This window comes from Lygodium microphyllum, chromosome 22, assembly GCF_053477565.2.
Source record: "Lygodium microphyllum isolate KBCC chromosome 22, Lygodium_microphyllum_v1.1.10, whole genome shotgun sequence".
In the NCBI taxonomy this organism is placed as follows: domain Eukaryota; kingdom Viridiplantae; phylum Streptophyta; class Polypodiopsida; order Schizaeales; family Lygodiaceae; genus Lygodium; species Lygodium microphyllum.
The window spans coordinates 8,079,465-8,101,660 of NC_141156.1; the positions used below are offsets into that span (position 1 = coordinate 8,079,465).

General features: G+C 39.5%; 1 protein-coding gene across 1 annotated transcript; it reads right to left on the reverse strand.

Annotated features, from left to right (window-relative positions):
* Window positions 1–18,708: 18,708 nt before the first annotated feature.
* LOC148016874 (F-box only protein 6-like) lies at window positions 18,709–20,688 on the reverse strand. Its single transcript, XM_087663341.1, has one exon. The coding sequence runs from the start codon at window positions 20,425–20,427 to the stop codon at window positions 19,099–19,101; it is 1,329 nt and encodes a 442-aa protein (XP_087519467.1). The 5' UTR covers window positions 20,428–20,688; the 3' UTR covers window positions 18,709–19,098.
* Between the last annotated feature and the right edge of the window lie 1,508 nt (window positions 20,689–22,196).

The window sequence follows — 22,196 nt, forward strand, 5'->3', positions numbered from 1 at the left end:
CAATTACCAAGCCTCTCATTTTTGGATTGGGAGATGCCTGATGAAGCAACAATGGAGAGTTTTAAACTCAAGATTGCTCAAGATTTTCAAAAGGCTATGACTCCTGGAAGGATCTGAGAAGAGTACGCTTATCGTGGTTTTTACCATTGCATGTTTTTGTAGCTTGTTTTAAAACAACATGTTTACAACGGACGAAGGTTTCATGGCTAAACAAAAAAAATTCAGAGAAAGATTTGGACAAAATTTTAGGTCTATGTTGGAAAGTCAAGGAATCTGACCACAAAGGTGACTTTATAAGGTGCAACATGTGCCCTCAATCATTGGGTTTATCCTATAATATATCTTGGGTGCTTGGGTTCCTTTAGATTCAGATATTGATTGTAAGACATTGAAACTTATAGTGAAAGTTACCGCACAAGAAGTAAAGGAGGTGAATATTACTTCAAAGTGGAATCTTAAGGATGTAAAGAGATACCTTGGAGTTTCTAGAGAATGTTACTCCTAGATATAAGTTCAAGGTAAATGGTGTTGTAATTGGAAAAAGAACTCAGAGCTCTGTATCATGTATGAGTTGTTTGCCTCCTAGTATTGTGAGTTTCATACCATAAATATGCATGTATAAATAATTTTCAATCTTTATTTTGCTCACAAATATTGATGCTAGAAACATGGAATTACACACATTGAAAATTACTATTTTAAAAAAACTTGGTATAAGCTTTGCAGTGATTCTATGAATAACAAATTGTCATTTGTGGACCAAAATGATCTCATTATATCATGAGTTACAAAATTGCAATACAATTTAATAGGAAAGACTTGGTACAGGCTTTATAATTCTCTACGATTTTATGAACAAAAATCGTATTTCATGGGTAAGATCAAAATGACATATCATTACATTTTGGGTTAGAATATTGCACTATAGATGTATACATAAGTGGAATGTTACTTCAGTACAAATAGACAAATTGATAATTATAAGGCTATTCTTTAGCTTCTCTTTGATCTTTGGCTTCTCCATCCTCAGGCTGTTCTTTAGCTTCTCCTTGATCTATAGCTTCTCCATCCTTAAGACTTCTCTCTTTCTTTGGAAAAGTTGCTTCATCTTCCATACTTTCATCCATCATCACTAGTTTCCTCTTAGTAAGTGTTTTTCTTGGTTTCTCGAAGAACTTAATTACCTCAGGTACTCTTTTCTCCTTGGGCTTTAGAGGGGATGGATTAAATTTCAATGGAGAAAGCTTAGGCATGCCCTTCATTTTGGGTCCCTTTTGTTTCGACCTTGGAGACTTCTTTTTCTTGGTGGTTGACATATTCTTGCCTTTGCCCTTCGTTGTTGCCTGTCCTTTGGAATTTTTAGCTGGGAGAGGGGAATCTGGATCCACCGGTGTAATTGCCCTATCTAAAACTAGTTCAATACACCTCTCCCGTATCCACCACCACATGTATGACTCACGGTAGTCTCTGTGCTACAACAAAGCACACAAGTTATTTGAAGTAGCAAGAGATCTTTACTATAAAAAGGATAAATCATAGGAAACTTACATTCGCCCCCTCTACATTCAGTAACTTTGAATCTATTATCCTCGAAGCATTTGAAACCACTCTCCAGCCACAACTATGTACGTCATTTTGCAATGGGACCTCTTGAAGCAAAAACTTGAAAGATCTCTGAGGATCAACAATGCTTTGAAAGATGGTGTCCAAGTAGGTAGTAACAAGTCTAGCAGAATTACTTATATTAACTTATTAGCGAATACTATAAATGTTATCAAATAAAAGATAAACGATAAAATAAAGAGTGTTTATTGACAATACATATTTGATTGGCCATGGATTCCTGAAAGAGAATTCATAAAAATGACCTCTCTTGTAGGAATGCCGATATAGATTAGGCTCCAGGGTCCTTTGCAAACCAAAACACGTGAGAAATGACCTTAAAGACAAATCATCAAGAGATAGAATGTTGAAGAAAGTACATTTCAATATATGGAAAAAAAAAGGTTTGTGACACTATCGAAGTCCTTAAAAAACTTGCAATGTTTGAATCAGATTTTGAAAACAAATCCACAGAGAGAAGTGGATTAATAACAAATATACCCTTAGCAATATCAATGCTAAGAGAAGCAATATATGCCATGTATACAAAGTAAATAATGAATAAGAGAATGAGTGCAATATAAGGACCCTTGGAAAAATTCATTATAAATAAAGAGAAGCAAAAGACCTTACCTCAAACAACAATAAACTACTGAATTTGTTAGTTGAGTATCCTTTTTCTTAAATAGGATCTTATTCTTTGGAGAAATGCTGAGGTAGTCTTCTTTCTCAGGACTAACATAAACATTCACGACCATTTGGCTGTACAGTTTGGCCATCCTCTCGTAGTTCACTGGGCCAAGAGACAAAATATTTATCTGCTAGATCAGATCCTCATTTTCTATTACCTCTTTCCTTTTCTCCTCCAAGACAACCTCCTACTCACTTGCAACCCTTGTAGGATACAAATGGGTAACCTCTTCAATCTTGGGTGCTGGTGGCTCTTTCTGCTTTCTCCTGAGTGGAACATTGAGGGTTTCAAATGCCTTTTAATCAGTTGATGGAAGAGGCTTCAAAACTTTCTAAAACCTATATTTAAGTCTGCTAACCATACTAAAGTCTTTATTCATTAATGTAATTCGATGTGCACGGGCAGCTGCAATATAAGCATCATTCATAAAATCTATTAAAAAATCTTGTGCTGCCTCTTGCAAGCATAGTAGGGTAGACAACTGCCATCTCTTGTTGAGATCATGCACAGAAGCAACAGAGGACAACCTATCAGATATCTCCTTGACTAGTCTAAAAAATGCAGCCTTAGGAATGAGGTGGCTAGTTGACTTTTGAGCTTTCCTGATCTCTGCAAAACACCTGTGCATGTAAAACCATCTCGACTTTCTCTTTTTCCTCACATGGGCTTCCTTGGGAAGATGAGATTGAGGAGAAGCTGAGGGCTCAAACTCACCAAATGACTTGTTCTCTAAGGATTCACTTGAACAAACTTTTCCAGCTAGTGTAACAGGGACAACAATTTCTTCAACTGTCTCCTCAACAGTTAGCTCAAGACCTTCTTTAGAAGATTTCTTCACTAAGACCTTCCTTGCAGGTTGTTTTGTCCTAGCCATTGAAACCCACACGGTGTGATAAGGAAGCTAAATACGAAGACAACTAACTCCCATTGTACCGAAACAAAGACTAAATGGAAGCCTTGAACTCTTGCTCCTCGCTTTGCAATAAATGTTGGCCCAATACAACATGATAGAGAGAATTTGAGTTCCTCCTTTGCCCTAATTGCTTTGTATTGGCGGATTCCAACACAACTTGAATGCACGAGTTCCTTGTGTTTCTATTTGTAGGCCCTCGCTTTGTATTTTCCTCGGTTGGAGTGCTGTGTGAGAAGACAAGAAGAAGCTCTATAGCTCCAATACGACACGATGAAGGTTGTTGCTTAAGTTCGTGATGTATGCTATTGCGCTGTTTTAGACAACTCAAAAACTCTATAGCTCCAATACAACGTGATGAAGGTTGTTGCTAAAGTTGGTGGAAGTATACTATTGCATTGTTTTGGACAACTCAATAGCTTTCGATGTCATTAACGTCAGACGTACGACACCTCTGTTGATTGGATACATCAGAATTGTCGGACGAACCGCAGTTGTGATGTAAGGTGTGAATTCACATTCATGCCAACTGAGAAGTTCTTATATACTCGCAGGTGTTGATGTCCACGTGTCATGATCTCATTGATTGTTTGATTAGGGTTTTTGGAACATTCCTTCTTCCCCCCTCGCACCTACTTAAGGCCACCCAAAATTTTTCGCACACTTTTCTTTCCCATTTCTTCGCACATCAAACGTCTCGGACTCCATCTCCGTCTCCGTCTCCATCTCCTTTCGAGGGGTGCTCCGACCTGTTTGTCTCCTTCTCCCCTCGGCTTCATCTCATTCTTCATCACCGACATCCCCTTCGTCCATAATCATGTCTTCAATCTCCATGCCACACCCTGCGTCCATACTCCATCGCCCCCTTCGTCCATACTTCGTCACCCCCTCCGTCCATACTCTGTCACCCCCTTCGTCAAAGTCGTCCTTCACTGCAGGCACATTCCTATTGCATCGTATTCCTAGCTCGTCATCCTATTCCTAACTCGTCCAACATAGCGTGAGAAGATAAATAGAAAGGTTTTGATTTTCTTCCTATCCCATTGTATTCCTAACTCGTCCAACACGTCGTTTTTCTACCCTCGCGGAAATAGCACGATGCTAGCAATTGGAGATTCTGCAATGCTTCTATTTGCGCCGTATTCCTAACTCATCCAACACGGAGCAAGTGCACCACTTCAAAAGACTTATTCTTTGATGTTCCCATTGTATAGGCAAGCAGTCTAAAGTCTCTAGAGCTATTGAATCTCAAGAAGATGTCTAGTACAGAGATGTCACACATGTCTGTCTCCACATCTATGAAGAGGAAAAGAGTCCTTGATCCCACAATGACAAAGAAGCCAGTTGCCTCAGATGTTTCAATAGCATCTCATATGTCTCTAACAAGTGAAGGTTCAAGCAAGGATTCAAAGAAGGGAAAGGCTTCAAATTCTCTTGTGAGGATTCGAGGGTTGTCTCAAATTACAGATGTCACAACCTTTGAGAAGCTTTTGGATTTTCTCATAGAAAACAATATTGACATTGCTTTCTATCCAACAGCTAGGGAGATTTTCAATCTAGAGTGGGACCTTGATCAAGTTCTTAATGCCTCAAATGACTTTATCAAGGAAGATTTTGCAGAGTTTGAAGAGTTGGCATATCCTGTTGTTCAGTTGGATTCTAAGGAGTATGTTTACACCCCTGTTGGAAGGTTAGGCACATTGAGAAGTCCTTGTTTACCAAGAAATGTGGTTATCATTCTCTTGATAGATTTTATGCATCTGAGTTATGCTATTTACACCCAAAAAAATGCAAGTTTATGCTTAATTCTACTGCATTCATTGTATTTGCCCTTGTGAAATACCCTCTAAGATCTATTGAAAAGCATAAAGAAACCTCAAAATTATCTAGCTGTTGCCTTCTTAAAGAGATTGTAGATGAAGTTGATGTTGAGGAGCAACTAGACAACCTGATGGTGAGATTTCTCCATACCTTGGCTACTGTAAGTTGCTAGGGGCCCTTTCTCTTCCACAAAATAAGGCCCATGAATAAGAAGAATATGCTGTGACAACCCAACAAGCAATAATCAGTTTAAATCATTAAACCTTATTTTCAAAGTAGAAAGGTTCAAATTTATGTCTATCTTACTAAGTAGAAAGTAATATACTTTTCTCCCCAAGCTTCCTTAATTGCTTGAATAAGATTCACAATTGAATGTTTGTACTCTTTTGCGAATAGTTAGATGCTATCTTTTGTTCCCTGAGTATTTTTTAAAATATGTCAAGGTGTCTCAAAACCCCCATTCATAGGAATGCAATTCGTGGTGTGCTAGCCACATTTGTTGTGTTTGCACACAGTTCTCTCCAGCACTCCCATAATGTGTTCATTTGTTTACCAGTATGATTTTTTAGAAATCCTCTAGCTTTTGCATCCCCCATAGAGACATTTGCTAAGATCTCTCTTGTTTTCCTTGAGGCTATTGGATCCTTTCTCAAGTGAACTTGACCTCCATGAAAACCCATTTTTGACAGTAAAGCCTCACATTTATCAATGCAGTCATTTGACAAAGATACTGGTTTTATTGAATATGCATAGTCAAGATGCAATCTAAGCAACTTCTCAATTATTCTAATCTCTGCATGTAATGCACAAATATGAATGTTCCTTAGAGTGATTGAGAGAATATGATTCCACAAGCCATCCACGTTTTTGAACTTGCTCAAATCTATAGAGTTTCGAGTCGGGGCTCTTCTTGCTAGCCGCAAAGTACTCCATTCTTTGGATCCCAAACTCTCCATGCAATAAATACAAGAATATTTTGCATTGGCCCCATTACTTAATCCAAGCATACATTTGATACTTTTTAAGTTAGCACTCATATGCCATTCAACATTAAAACTACAAACATCATTGACTATCAACATTTCACCTTCACTTTGAGACTTTATAATATCAGAAATACTTGTATGAGAGAATAACCATTTCAAGATTTCATGACTTTCAGTTGACTTGGGCCGCACCAATCCACCAAACCTCCATCTTGGATTGTATCTTGAACTTTTGTTATTGTCCCCCTACCAATACTATAATCCAATGCCCTATTCATGATACAGATGTTGACTCTTTCTATCTTTTGTCCCTTTTGAATTTGTGCTTCATCCAATTTTAGTGCGAACTTCAAAATACCACCACATTCTTGGACATTAAATTTATACATATGGACCATTGCAATCTGGACTCTTTTAAGGTTAATCCAAATATTATTAAATGTGTTGTATTCAATAAATCGCATGAAGTGGGTTTATTGATTGGAAGTGGGGAAGTACTAAGACTTCCACTTGCACTTAAAGCACTACTTATGTCACTTAGGTTATTAGAACCACTACTGCTTATGCGTAACGGGCTGCTCCTTTGAGGAGAATAACGCCTTAAAATCTCCAACCACCGTCTAGCCCTCTCAGCATGTTCTGCTTTTTGTATTTCGGCTTGACGGTTCTTGTCAGAGGACATAAACCAACTATTTGGTCCCTAGAAGCCCTAGATTCAGCACCACCACTTATTGGCGGCTCTCGGCAGATGCACCACTGATGGGACCTAAAATGGGCCGGCACTGGCTATGGCACTAGCTAGACCTCATGCACACAACAGACAACCCCACCACATGGCCTCGCAGGCCAAGGGCATCTAAGCCTCACTCTACACTAATCGATTCTACGTTTGTATTGAGTCATAGTCCAACGTTCACCATCTCTTCTCCTCAAAGGGAGATCCCATAACATATATGCATAGTGCCTTGTAACACAAACATAAGGAAGCACTTCTCAGCTGATTGTCGCGGCTCCACTGTGACTCTCCTACACCTCGGGGATTGGCCCCAAGATGTATTGCTTCAACATAAAGTACACATGAGAGATACCATGTGTCCTTGCCAAATAATTTCCAAAAAACTCGATCGACTACCCTACGGATTAGGTCGTCCCTCACACTCTCAAGAGTAGGTCATCATAACGGAAAATAGGTGCAATGCATCCAGTTTTTCATATCTTGATACCATGGTTGATATGCACATGCAAAAGTGGATGATCCTAATCTGCTCAAACATAATTTGCAATCAGAAACGTGTCGTGCACAACCAGGCTTTCCAATGCTCATTCACTAACTCGTTGCGGCAATGTAAGGATAGCATCGAGACAACACTCATGCTACTATCATCTTAATTAAAATACAATGAACCCTATATCATAATATGCATAAACAAAATTAGCAACAATCAGCATCCAAATCGCATCATTCAAACACCCCACTCCCTATATTTAGGTATTGCTTCCATTGCATAGGTGTAGGGGTTCATTTTGTCATGTTTTGATGTAGGAAAAGTGAGAAATCACGAACTTTAACAAAAAGATAGGGCAAATTGAGACTAAACCTCATGCTTTGCCACTATCATACATTCACAAATATTCATTATATTTTTCCTTATTTTTATGAAGCTTATTTCTATTTTTTCTCGATTTTTTAAAGCATTTATTTGACAATAATCACTATTATTTTTTGACTTTCTTATACTAACCATTCCAGCATATTGAAATTCAATTTTATATTTCATATTCCCCCATAGGAACCCATTTCACCCACCTGAAATGACAAAATCATCATTTTACCCTTAAAAAATGGCATTTCGGGTTTGCGAGATTTAAATAGCGCATATAAATCATTATGAAATCAAAATTTTTTGATATACAGTAATTAAACATAATATAAATAGCACTCACATAAATTTTCATCGCATAAGAATATCATTTCCATCAAAAAATATAAAAAAAACTTCATTTCCTTCATAAAAAATAGTAATACCGTGTTTTTATAAAACCCCAAACACATTTAACGAATGTGTGATCAGTGGACCGAGCCTCCATTGCTCTCAATTCCATGCTACACATCAAGCTTCAGCATCTCCATTAATCTCCATTATCATTTGCTTCAATCTCCTTCCCAATTCTTCCTTCAAGATAATGTGCAGGAATAGCCCATAGAGGGGAGAAAGAGGGAGGAGAGAGAAAGAATAGAAAATCATAAATTTAAATCCTCCATTAAAATGGGCAAGCTTACAGCCATCTCGTTCCTCTCTCTGCCCTGATCAAGAATCTCCCTCTCTCTCTCTCCAGACGGGTTTGAATCAGAGAGGCATTGAGAAAAAATGAGGAGGTGCATTGACACTTCCCTTTGTTCGATAGTTTTTGCATTAGTTTCAAGGATTTTATTAAGCCTAAGGTTTAAAACATTAAAATAACCGGTTCATCTTTTTGTGTTCACACTCTCCCGCAAGTGGATTTTTCAATTTTGAAGGCCCAAACAAACTCCGATTTGCAATCCGATTGGATAGGCGACTTCGTGGCGTTGAACTCCATCAAGCTAGCCTCTGCCATACACTTTACGGCTTCCCAATCCAGTAGTTGCTTTATAATACCGAACCTTGCAGGGATTAAATGGGGGGTTAAATGACCTCCGATTGATGAACTGAGACTTGCGTTGGAACCCTGATGTCGAAATGCATCTGGAAAAACTCTAGCGCGGACCATCCACCTCTATTTTTTTTCATAAAAATTGACTCGTTGACTCGTCCCGACCATGTTTCCGCTTTAAAATGAGCTCGAACCGCTTCTAGATTAAAGTCGACTCCTAAAATGCAGCTCTCAGTTGGGCTGATAAAACCACTCTCTAAATGTATTTCAGATAGCAATATCATAATCCTCCAGAAAATATTCATCTTTGAGCGCTTTCTTGAAAACATTCAAGTTAGAGTCCTGTACAAACAGATTTGTTACTCTAACCCGCAAAGAAGGCATGACAAACCATAAGAAACAGTTGCTCGAGTTCCAAAGAAGTGCATTTGGCTTTCAAAGGGCCTAATGTAGGCTCAAACATTTTGGCCATCAAATAATTTTCGGTCACTAACCCACAGCCTCGATTGCGTAAGTCACACCAAGCGTATGCTCTTGTTCTTGGTGCAACGGTCATTATTGATCCAACTAATGCTAATGCAATTGCTATTGCTGCTACATAGATAATTGCATCTGCTAATTTTGCATCATAATAGCTGAAGGAAGAGTTTGTAACAAAGTCTTCATCTCATCGGTCAAAAAGGAAGAAACAATCAATGTGATGAAGGTGGATTATTCAAAGGGTCTCCCATCTCGATGCACAAAAGTGACACTTTCATGTCGAGTTCACCAGATGTCACATAGAATACGTGTAGGAGTTCGTGAAAGTTGGTCATCGTCACAGGGAGCGAGATGGAAGCAAGATCAAGATTGATTCAAGACAAAAGATTTGATGACAAAGGTCTAGTATATTGTAGTTCTATTCCAAGTACAAATCCAAAGCCAGATTACAAAACTAAAGCTCAATCAAGAGAGATAAACCCATAGCCATAAATGCCAAGTTGAGTATTCAATGAAGTTTGAGAGCTTCTACTCATGAATAAATCTGAAATCCAAGTGCTTGTCCTTAAGAACCCAAGCCAAGTTCTCCAAATAGATAGATCTTCAGCAACTTGCAAACTAAGGCACGACACCAACGAGATGTCACCCTCAGAACGTTGTTGGTATGATTCTGCCATCACTTTCTTATTTTCAGTGTGACCATCCTTGGATAGCAGGCCACTTATTGCTGAGGCTTCACCACCCCCATAGACTACCTCACCACGACCTTTCTTGCTTGTTCTGTGTCTAAGATGACTTAGCTTTAGGACAAAGGGTGCATTCCATTTACTCTCTTTTTCTTCTGGACTATTGAGGAGTAGGATATTTTCCACACACTCTCTGAGCTCTCTATTTCTACACAGGCTTGTCCGCTAAATTTCCATGCAATCTTGGCTTCACCATATTCACTACGGCTTCCAAGACATAGAGAAAGGCGCACATGAAAGACCGAGAACTACACTAGTCAATCATCCCTTCGTTGGAGCACCTGCGATATTATGTTATCACGGTTGGCCACTCATGCAATATTCAAATGATTGAGATGATCCAATGACATTGCATCGTGTTAATATCAATATATTCGGTTGAGGGAGCGATGGCGAAAGGTCCTTCCTTTTGGTGTGAAGTTGCAACAATATTAATCAGCGCTTCCATGCACTTATAAGATGAGAGCCAGCATGGCGCCAAGGGGCCACAATGACTATTGCATTTTCATCTTATGTGAATGGTACACATGTAAAATATATGTTGACAACAACCATTGCTTTTCTAAGCTAGTGATGATGACGATCACTTCCACTGTAGAGCAGACGATAATGGTGGAGAATTGTGATGTGATTTGCTCTTGAGTTGGCGACATGGCAATATCAGGCTATTTGCCAAGATTTGGCCTGGGCTCTCCTCTCGACCACACATTTAGCGTTTAACAGCTACTCTCTTTGATTGGCTTTTGAGCATCACGATCTTCTTCTCAACTCCTGTCCTCCAAAAAGCATGTCATGTTGCCCAAAATTAGCCTTCTCATAAGGCTACCTTTAACTCCCCCACTATCCATCAACGCTTCCTTTTTCCCATCTAATAATAGCCTCCTCTTTCTGTTAAGCTTGGAGGCATGCACTAAAAGCATACCTGTGTAAAGCTTAAGTTAGGTGTTAAGACCGTGTCTCCTCCATATATTCCACAAGGCAAGATAAGAAGCTTTGCTCTCTCCTCCACTTTCTCAATTGCACACAAGTCTAAGGTCAATGGATTCCCTTTCCTAAGGATCCCAAGCATGTTGGTATTCAAGACCACGAAGTAGGAAAGCTCATAAATGAAGACATGGCTTCCCAAATGATAATATATACTTCCTGATGCTTAGATTTATTAGCTCCCTCTCTGCTAATGATACTGTCACATTGTCCACATCATCTTGAAGTTGTCCCAACATAGGCTACATCCAGAGCTTTCACATGAGGACTTCCACACAACATCCTTGCATATGAGTACTATTCAGCATATACAAAAATTTTGGGATGGAACCAAGCAATCAAATTTTCAAACTAATAGTTCAAATTGAACGACAAAAAAAAAGACACACACAATAGAAAACAAATTCCTAATGACACTGACTAATGAATTCAAATTCCTGGCAAAACTCCACCCTCAAGTTTGTAGTGTGGACACACATCGTCACAACAATGTGCTAATTTCCTCTCCTCCTCAAGCTCTGCGAGGGATGATGTCCTCTAATGGCCTACCATGGTGGTCCATGCGGGTTTGTAGATTGTATTAACTTACCATTTGCTAGATTTCGATTAGGAAATCTCCCAAGTCAAGCTCATCACTTTTGTGATTTGCACTAGTTCGTGCCATGTTTGTGGCCTCTTGCTCCACCAAGTTGTTGATGAGCTTCACCAAGTCGGGCATTGTTGTGCCTCCAATGGTGTCAATTCTTCTATGCATTTGGCTTTCTATGTCAGGTCTCTCTCATGGTCCTATAGATGGGGATTCTTAAGGTCGTCTCCTATTGGTGGGTTCATTCTACTTATTATGTATGAGTGTGTTCCTTTATTTATCACAAACAACCCTCAACTTATGTAAACTCTGAGTGTGTGTGGTGTTCTTTCGGTGCACTATGCGAAATCAAGCTTTCGGTTTTTTAAGTGCACTTTAAGTGTCAAAAATAGTGTGGGGTGCAAATGCAAAGGATGATAGATGCAGCTCTCGTACTCCCTTTTATGTTCTTGGCCAAATATGGCTCTAGGCTCAATTGTTGGCTACTCTCAATGGTCTCTAGGGCCTCTATTGTGTCCTTCAGCTCGATCAAATTATAATCGAGGTCTGCTGGTTGATTTGTAGCTCTAAGCAGGGTGGATAGCTAGCGAGTCAGCCAACGTTGCTTCTAGGTCTATAGGTCACACTGCGCGCAGTGAGGAGGCTCCATGAGCCATCCGACGCGTCTAGAGGGCTTACCGGAAGGTTTCCATGTTACAGAAGGTGCTCTGCTTTGCCCAGGATGCAGTGGATCTGTCAATTTTCACTGTCAACTTTTGATCCAATTTGATAGGTTCCGATTCTCAGTGTCCGATTCTTAGAATCGAATGTCCAAGCATGGGTGGTCCATTTGTCCGATTTTGATGTGTCCGATTTCTAGGTGGTCTATTGATTTTGAGCATGTGATTTTTGTGAGTCTGATTCTTCCTTGTGTGTGAATGTCTGATCCAAGATGGTCTGAGTGCTTGATGTCGATAGTCTGAATTGAATGAGCTATGCGTCTGATTGAATATATCACAAGGGGTCCGAATCCAATTCTCGGTCTTGCATCCAATCGAACAGTTTGAATAGTGAGCATGTGATTGTAGATTATCTAGAATTGCATGTCAGAGTCCGATTCTGGAAATCAGAATATATTGACATGGTCAAATTCTAACGGTGCAACAATAGTGAAGGCAAAAATTCGATTCGTGGTGCTGACAATTTATAGCATGTAAGGTCACATACACTTCCCAGAATGCAAGAATTGATAAGAGACAAGGTTTGTATGTACCTAGAATGGTCAAAAAATCCCGCAATAAGCTGATAAATCTATCGCAAGCCCTAGGTATCTCGTGAAGCTAAAAATGAGCCTTTAACCCCCCTTCCTTGGGTCTTAAACCTTTGTTCCAATGCACGAGCGTTGCCCCATTTAGTACTCATGTCTTGTTAATGGATTTCAGCCATGTTTTTCCCTTGTTTTGGGCCTATTTATAGTAGCAACCCTAAAATGATTTGCTTCGATCTCTCAATCCTATCCTACTCTAAATGTAACAAAATCAAAACTGAAGTACGAAAAAGATTTATCCTACTTGCCTAATCATCAAAACCCAAAATACTTACTTGCATTGAGGATTAAACTCCTCAATCTTCTACCTATATCACGCACTGGTTTAGGGATGAAACCCTACTTTGATGCTCCATTTGAGGCGCACAAGTGCTCAAGCTTGAATCCGTTGGTCTCGGAAACATAATCAAAATGTAGTGGGAGCTCATACTTAACTGCCAAGACCCACGGACCACTTATTGTTTCAAGTGTTTCAAGCAAGCTCTAATGGCTATCTCTCACCTAGCCAATGCACTTCCGATCCTAAGGGTGTAGTGAGCTTACCTTGGGGCCCAAATGAGTAGGCTCCTCCCTCAAGCACTCTGATAGCTCCACAATCCTAGATGTGAGCTCAAGCAACCTCAAGTCTCCTCCTTCGAGCCCCATCCTCCATAGCTACGTGCGAGAGAAGAGAAGAGAAGAGAAGAGAAGAGAAGAGAAGAGAAGAGAAGAGAAGAGAACAAGAGAGGAGAAGATGGAGAGCTTCTCCATCCTGGTCCCTCACCCTCACACACTCACTCCCTCGCACTCTCATGCTCCCTCTCTCAAACACAAGCACACACAAGCAAGAAGGAGAGAAGAAGATAAGCAAAAGAAATCACTTTAGCCACACACCAAAGAATGAGCTTCTCATTCACTTTTTGAGTTTATATACAAGCCCTAAATCCCTTGGTGGGCACCCATCCCCTTTTTATATGATCAGGCATCTTGCCAAAGTCCTCTTTTCCTATTCATTCTAGTTGCCTTATCCCTTCACCTATGCCCATCTGGATTTTACAATTTGTAGAGGAGGGAGCCTAGTGCTCTTTTACAAAATTTTAATGGAGCCTTTGCATTCTAAAATGCGCTTTGCATTTTAAAAGCACATTTTAGAATGCACCTTTGCCTTCAACTTGACCTTTTGTGCTTTTGGTTTTTCCTCTCTTATTTGTTTGCCAGGCTATCTTTTTGTGCATTATTCCATATTTTTGAATTTTCTTTTTCTCGACTCGCATTTGGGTTAATGCTTTGTAAGCTTTTTATTAGTTATGTTACTTTCTTATTTTATACATTGCTTGTACACTCAATTACAAATCGCGATCCCATAAGATTGGAGACCCAATATGTTGAAAGATATGGTCTTGCTCGAGGAGGTCACTCATGAATATATGTATGTATCACATGAGTTTAAAATAAGAATTTTAAAAATACAATTTTAATACATTTTTAACTTATAGAAGGGGATAATATAATAAGGTTACTTATAGATTGAATAAAAAAGTGGTGTATTTTATTCAAGAAAATTTTACAAATATAAGGATATTTATTAATAGGCCGTGAATGCATGTGATATATATATATATATATATATATATAAAACCCCCAAAATGGTTGATAGTCTTATTACACTTATCAACAGGTTATATGTATGCTAAAGTCTGGTAAGTCATGCCTTCTTTATGCTTTTAATTTTTAGTTGTTGTGATGCATTGTGTACTCTGCATTGATTTTTAGTTATGTTGTAGACTCCTTTCGATGATCCATTGCATCGGGATAAGCAACAAGTTATAGTAGTCAATTGGATTCATGGAGCACCCCTCCTTTTTTTGGCCTTTTGCTCCATACATGCTCTTCTCATTGATTCTATGTAGCTTTCTTTAGATACATTTCTCCTTCATTATATGTAGCTCACATTTAGCAACTTTTATGGATAATTTTTCTTGTTTTGGTTCCTCCTCTCTATCATTCAATGTCACACTATGGAATGACATCTTGTTATTATACTTGTTTCAAAAGTCAATCAATATAGTCTTTCCTCTTGGTGAATCATGATGTATGTTTTTGGATAACAGTTGTATAATATTCCATTTGTAAATGAAATTTGAAATATTATTTAGTCCATGTAGCTAGAAGGCGGCCCTACCACCCAAAATTTCTTTCCCTCTATAATCACTATTTGCATCGAAAACTAAACCTACAATGATCGCTATTTACATAAGTATTTGTATCGGTATATGTGTTGGTATTAGCATTGCTATATATAGTGACACTGATACCAATTCATATATCAATACAAATAGTATAGTTCTATAGTGACACATATACTGATATTTATAGTGATGATACGGGTAATTTTTTGCATGAATAATTTCATCACTTTAAACGTGCGTATTGGGCCTATATGTTGAAGTGGATTTGGCTCCTCCATCTATTTTTCCTATGGCATGCAAATGTAGGGAACAAACCATCAACTTCACTTGCCACTACTAACTGATGTTTCGTTATATTTACGTTTCTCTTGTGGATTTCCATAAGCTTGCAATATTCTCACATTGGTACTTTTCCCCTCACTTTCACCATTTATAAACATTAAAATTGTCTATTTCTTCACAAAAAAATCAGTTGTTGAAGATTTTGGGATCTTCACACGATTTAAAGTGTTGTTGATATTTCTCAATATAATTAGTTCCAACTCTTTGGACTTCCATTGCATAGCATGGAGGTAAGCATGTTGAAGAAGTTCATTAAATACTTCCTTTTTAGCACATACATCCATCTCAATGCTTAGTTTTTAAAGATTTCTACCATATATTCACATATGCCATGCTTCTTTTGTTTATTTAGTGCCCCATTATTGCATTCCATCCCAGTCAGACCATTGCTATTTGTTGCTTCCACTTTTGAGAAGCCCAATATTCCCTCTTTGTTTTTCTGCATTGAGCTTCAGCCTCTCTCTTCAATGATTGGAGAGCTCATAAAGGGTTCTTTGCTATGCTTCATTGTTGCAATTGGTACTTTCAAGGGGTTACTCTACGAGAAATACTAGACAAAAGACGATGTACTTTATATTGAAACATGACACTTTGAATCGATTTCCAATAGTACTAGCTATGCATGTAGGAGTCAATTGACATACCTCAAGGACAATATAGGAGAGGAGTAGAGAGTGCTTCCCAATATTACATTGGGGTGGTGTGGGTATGCGTGCGTTGGCTTGTCATTCCTCCACATGCTTCTCTCACATGTCGTGCTTGCACTTATACATAATACTAAACAAAAAGTTTGTGAAAGAGAGAGTGAGTGAGATTGATAGAGAGAAAGAGAGGGAGAGATGGGGATCACGAGCAACTCAAATAGAAAATGCTTAGAGAGAGGAGGAGATCACTTCTAAATCTACATGAGCCTTTGTGTGTGTGTGTGTGTGTGTAGAGAGAGAGAGAGAGAGAGAGAGAGAGAGAGAGAGAGAGAGAGAGAGAGAGAGAGAGAGAGAGAGAGAGAGAGAGAGAGAGAGAGAGAGAGAGAGAGAGAGAGAGAGAGAGAGAGAGAGAGAGAGAGAGAGAGAGAGAGAGAGAGAGAGAGAGTATCTATGGGTTTGAGCCATCTAATGGAGACTAGTAGCTTACAACAAGTGATGAATCTCATTAAATGGAGAAATAACTATTTTTGCATGTCTTACAATACCAATTTTATTTTTAATAGGTTTAATTATTGAGATTATTTTTTAGATTTGAAGCAATTTCAAATGCCTACTTTTAAGTGGAAAAAAGCAATGCCATGGACATTACATTCCAAGCCATACACGATTTCAACCTTTAAAAACAATCCATACCATTAAAAATTTTACTTAAAGAAACATTTAGCAACCATAATTAGAGTCCCATCTAGACAAATTCTCAATTTCTCACAAAGATTGCATAATTTTAGAATTGTATAATCATTTTTCAATAGTTCACATCAAGAGTATACAAGCCCAATATAGTTTATTATTGGGGAGACTATAGTTTGAGGAAACCCTTTATACATGAGTTTTGGGATTCTTTATACTATCTTTCACAAGTTATAATATTTAATAAAGTTTTCCACCATGAATGTAAAATATAGACTATGTCCCAAATATTTAAAATGTGATTTAGTAACATTTATCTTGAGCAAATAGGTTACACTAATTCTTTTGATTATTAGTTTATAATCTAATCATAGTGCTTTCATGCAAACATTACATTAGAACCATACCACCCATAAAATTTTTAGACCTTCCATTGCTTGGCTAAACTTAGAGTATAGGTCAAGAATCTCGAAATGATAATCTCCCATCATATAATAGGCTATACTTTCTAACCAAAGGTTTACTTTCAACAACATAAGGCACTGTTGAGGAATATACAAAAGAAGGTTGTATGTCAATCTCCCACAATCATCAGCTCAAGCCATAAATGGATGCTAGAAGGTGTCATAGATAAGTGAAATTGAACTTAACTGGCAAGGCTCCAATCAAATATAAACAATGGTTGAAGAGGAATAGATCTTAAGGTCAAAACACCTTAGAAATTATTAACATGTTTTGGTCACAAATATGAAGCAACCATCAAACAACCCATCATACCAATATTACAACCATGGCCCAACTTTTATAAGACTAATGTATAAGCATGAGGAAATGTTCTATCATGATGTGTAAAAAGTGCATGCATGCATGTCACCATCACTAGTACACATCCATGCATATGCAATATGATTTTTATATATACATATAGATATATGTAGAGGGGAGAGGTGATGTCTCACACCAATATCCCAAATTTTGTGAACTTGCATGGCTATGAGCCAAGCTTGATAGGTAAATTGCATGTCCTTGACCTAAATTTTTATATGAAAACCTCCACCTCATACTTTTATATTTAAATTTCACTAAGTACTTAAAATGCACAATTCTTGTATCACCTTTGTATGCTTTTAGCCACATCAATCAACTAGAGTATCACGTACCACAAGTTCTATAGATGTTGCCATGTGTGTGCCTTTACTCTATTAACTAATCTCCGGTTTACATACATATTACATACATAGCTTTCATTTTGGAAGAAATAACTCGTCACTAATCAAATATTTGATTTAAATAGAGGTATCAAACATTTGTGCTATGATAAGCTTATTTGCCTTATGAAAGATCCTGTTGCAACATGAGGTGTTGTCTTGCTAGCAACTTGTATCTAAACATTAGAATCCATCCCTCATTTGTCCTACGAATCAAAGATATTATTCCACCAAGAAGTATCAAACATTTGTGCTATGATAAGCTTATTTGTCTTATGAAATATCCTATTCCAACACGAGGTGTTGTCCTACTACAAGGAGCTTGTATATAAACATTAGAGGAGATTCCTTATTTGTCCTACTCAAGATCCTATTTCTTGGGGTGTTGTCCTTTTAGCAACTTGCAAAAATAAGCCATTTCCTAAAATATTCTATGCGAATAGATATCATATATTGCTACAAAAGGTAATCTAAGTGATATATTCACATTTTCACGTGAGAATCTATTGCTTTTGGGCTCTTCATTAGAAACATGAACATCTTTGCACTTGTATAATTGGTCATCATAGTGCCAATGGCTTCTCTCACTTAAAAATTAAAAGTTCATTTTGATATGGACATCGAATTAGAAGTTGATTTTGTTGAATAATGCATTGGGGTTTGTAATTGCATTAGAACACTAACCCTTTTTTTCCACAAAAAAGTCCAACCACCTAACAAGCATGCTTTAGTATGCAATGTTGATGTGCTACACGTTCTTAGAATTTGATGTAGAATTCAATTTATTGGTCAATGTGTCGAGGCTTTTAACCACATTAGTGTGCCTTTGAAGGCCAAAGTACCCTGGTTATATGGCTTCTAAAAAACATTAAGTTGTTTTATGTTTGAACAATTATTTCTTTTGCTTTCAACTTCTTGAGATACTTGTAGAGAAGACTACATCACCGAGGAGTTTACATGAATCAACCGTTCTTTAGTAGTGAAACTAACGAGTATGGGTATGTTGAGAAGTAATATAGGCTCTCACAAAAACACATAAGAACCCACTTGTGATGTTTTAATTTTAAGGTTTTGTCCTTCAAACACTTCACATGAGGCATGGCAACGCAAAGCATTGTCATTGATTCATAATTGTTTTTCATCCAATTTATGTTCTTATCATCTTACAAGAAAGTATGTTTAGCACAACATTTGTCTGTCTTAAATGGTAAGTTCTACTATTATAGTCTATTCTATTGACATTAGTAAGTGGATGGGAGGATATAGAGAGCTTCTATGCACAGCAAATGTCTCTAGAGCCCTATGATTTGGAGTTGCTATTTAATGGAATTGTATGCACAATAATAGGCTTGGCGGGTTGGTAGAGACTAGCACTAAAGTTGAACAAGGAGGAAATGTGACCACAAGGAGTGCCAGGGAGGTCGGGCACGGGGAGCCAGGTGCCTGATTGGACATCGAAGATCATGCCACGTTGAGTGCAAGAGTGGCTACCAAAAGAGACGATGGTGTTAGGGAGGATGAAGGTGGTGTAGATGTAGCCATCGCCCAGGGCGAAACGGCGCCACTTGTCGACGCAGAGACAAGGGTCAGGTGGGTTGGGCACGCGCGCCACGAGCTTCCACTGGAGGGTGTTGGGGACTAGCTCCCAGAGGAAGAGGTGAGCGCTGGCGTCGTATTTGGAAGGGATAGGTTTGGTGGTGGTGGTGGTGGTGGTGGTGTCACATGGAGGGGCGCTGCCGCTGCTTATGGGGGTGTCTTCAAGTTTGGTGTAGCTCATTTCCACAAGAAGGATCTTGTGGCCGCAGCGCATGACGCCCCACGGGACGCCGTTGCCGGGGATGGCGCCCGGGCCGGCGGCGCACCGCCACTTGGCGGGGGGCGGCGCCAGGGCAAGAGCCGCCACGGTGTCGAGAGGATCCCAGGTGAGATGGTAGAAGGACCCTTGCGAGTAGGCGGGCTTGCACGAGACGTTCACCGAACCGGACGCCCAGGGCAGAGAGATGGAGGCGGCCACGCGATTCCACCGGCCCGCCTTGGAGGGGCATGTGGCGGCCTGCCACGTGCCCGTTCGCGACCGGTAGATTTCGGTGGCGGGCCGGTCGCGCATCTCGCTGTCGGCAAGAACCACCACGAAGCCCTCTGCATTTTCTTCTTCTTCTTCTTCGTCGGGGCCTGCCATGGCGCAATAGAAGGGGTCGCGGACGAGGGCTGGCCGGGGAAGCTTGATCCAGGATTTGCTTACGGGATTCGCCACCAGGAGCTCCCGCGCCTGCGTCCCGAGCAGCAGCAGCCCCGAGGCCGAGGCCAGCACGCGCATGTTGGAGCCCCGCCCCGGCAGGAAGTCCAAGGGCAGCGCCCGCCACTTGCTGGCGTCGTTGAGGTCCAGATACAGCATCCGAGAGGTCTTCTCGTTGGTGAGGAAGAGGGCGAAGCCCGGGCGCGATTGGCCGCTGCGCCTGGAATTATGGCGGATCGGGGGCCAATCGGAGGTGGCCAGGCTGTTCCATCGCTTGCACACCAGGCGCGACCGCTGCATCTGGATGACGGGCAGCCTGGCCAGCACATTCTGCAGTATCTCGTCGGGCAGGCAGCTGAGGTCAGTTATGCTGCGATGACTGTGCTCCATCATAGCTGCTTACACAGACCGAGAGAGACACACACGCACAGATACGAGAGAGAGAGAGAGAGGGGGAGAGAGGCGCTATTATCATATGTAAGTCATGGGCAGATGTTGTGTATATATAACCGCTAATCTTGGCTCCCATACACGTAACTTCCTATCTCCACGTCAGCCCATCGGCCTTTGGGAGGACATATGATGAGGTTACTTAATGGGCACGCTGATTAAGGAATCGTGGGGCGAATCCTTCCCCCCGCAACCAGACAGCTCAACATACAAACAACTCCCAAGTCACCTGTATCTCTCGCGGCCCCCATAATAGTACTTCCCACTCTTACTAACTAATAGTTTCCTACCTGCAATTTCTACAGCTTACTAAACATTGATCATAACTATAATCACTCGCATAGTACTTTCTATTACCAAGAGCACACCTTACAAACCTTTATTATTTTACTAGCCCCAATTCCTACAGCCTTACTAAGCTCTTATCATAACTATAATCACTAGCCTTACCAAGTTTTTGTTATTATTAGTCTTAAGAGCATACTCTCTTTTGAAACATGTCCTCATATTAAGCATCATCTTCTTCACTCCTCGATCCTTATCACCCACATGACCACCCTAAATGTCACTATTGGTGATGGACGCCCTTATGGCTCTATACTTGCTCCTCAAATCTCCCATCTCAAAGCCACACACTTTCCCAATTTCTTTGACCTATTATCTTAATGGATTTCTCAACCTCTCTTATGCTATGAGTTTGATTCAACTTCACATTTTGAAGCTTCTATTGAGTACAAAAGAAGTAGCTTTCAGCTCGTGACTTTCTTGGACATGCTTTTCTTAGTGGTAAAGTTGTCAATGCACACATGACCTTAAAAGACCACACCACATGTGTTCATATTGTTTTACATCTTCTTTTCTTAAAGGCAAACTATTCAAGCCACTTTGAATTTGCTCTTTGATGTGTTAAGGCTTAGTATCAACTACCTTGAGCGTGTCATATAATAGTGATCCTAGACTTGCTAGTCCATGCAAGTAGTTTGTGCTTCGTGAAGAATGGTAGGGCTTCAAAAAACCCTTCAAGTTATTCTAAGACAATGTAACACGATCGCCAAGGACCCTTGTGTGAAAGAGGCTATCACTCCATTTCATGTCTCCTTTTATGTCCAACAAATGGTGGCCACTTAGGCCTTCGTGACATCAAAAGCTTTTACTACCCTTTTGACTTTGCGATGGCTATAGGATCATTTTTGTGTGTGAACCCTTTTTTTTTTTTTGAATTACCATTTCAAGCAACCTCAGCTACCAACTTTTTGAAATTGTGGGTCCATGTTGATTTATTCTACAAGATTGGTTGGATTATAGACAGTTACCATATAATGAATTGTTTGACTATTAATTCAAAGTGTGCTTGAAAATCATGGCACTTAATTGATGTAGCAAATTAACGAGACAAATGTATAGTCCAACTATTTATCTTTCAAAGGTAAACTCCGCATGTGTGACACATTTTTAAGACACCAAAGGTTGTGCTATTTCTATTGTCGTCATAGTATACACAAGAAAGGTATGCCTTCTTTTATTTAAAAACCTTAGATCATGAAGTTTTGTCATGCTTGATGTCAAGCAAAGGCAATGAAGTTTCCATGAAGTTGTAAATGAATTATTAATAGACACAACCATTCAAAAATATCTACTTTATTTATAAGAAGTCATGACATTTTGTATGATCTGGGGACTTCATATTTTAAGGTAAAAGTTGTAATTTGAGG

Bases quoted from the DNA above. Each gene is read 5' to 3' on its own strand.
- LOC148016874 (XM_087663341.1), bottom strand. From the start codon at position 20,427: ATGATGGAGCACAGTCATCGCAGCATAACTGACCTCAGCTGCCTGCCC.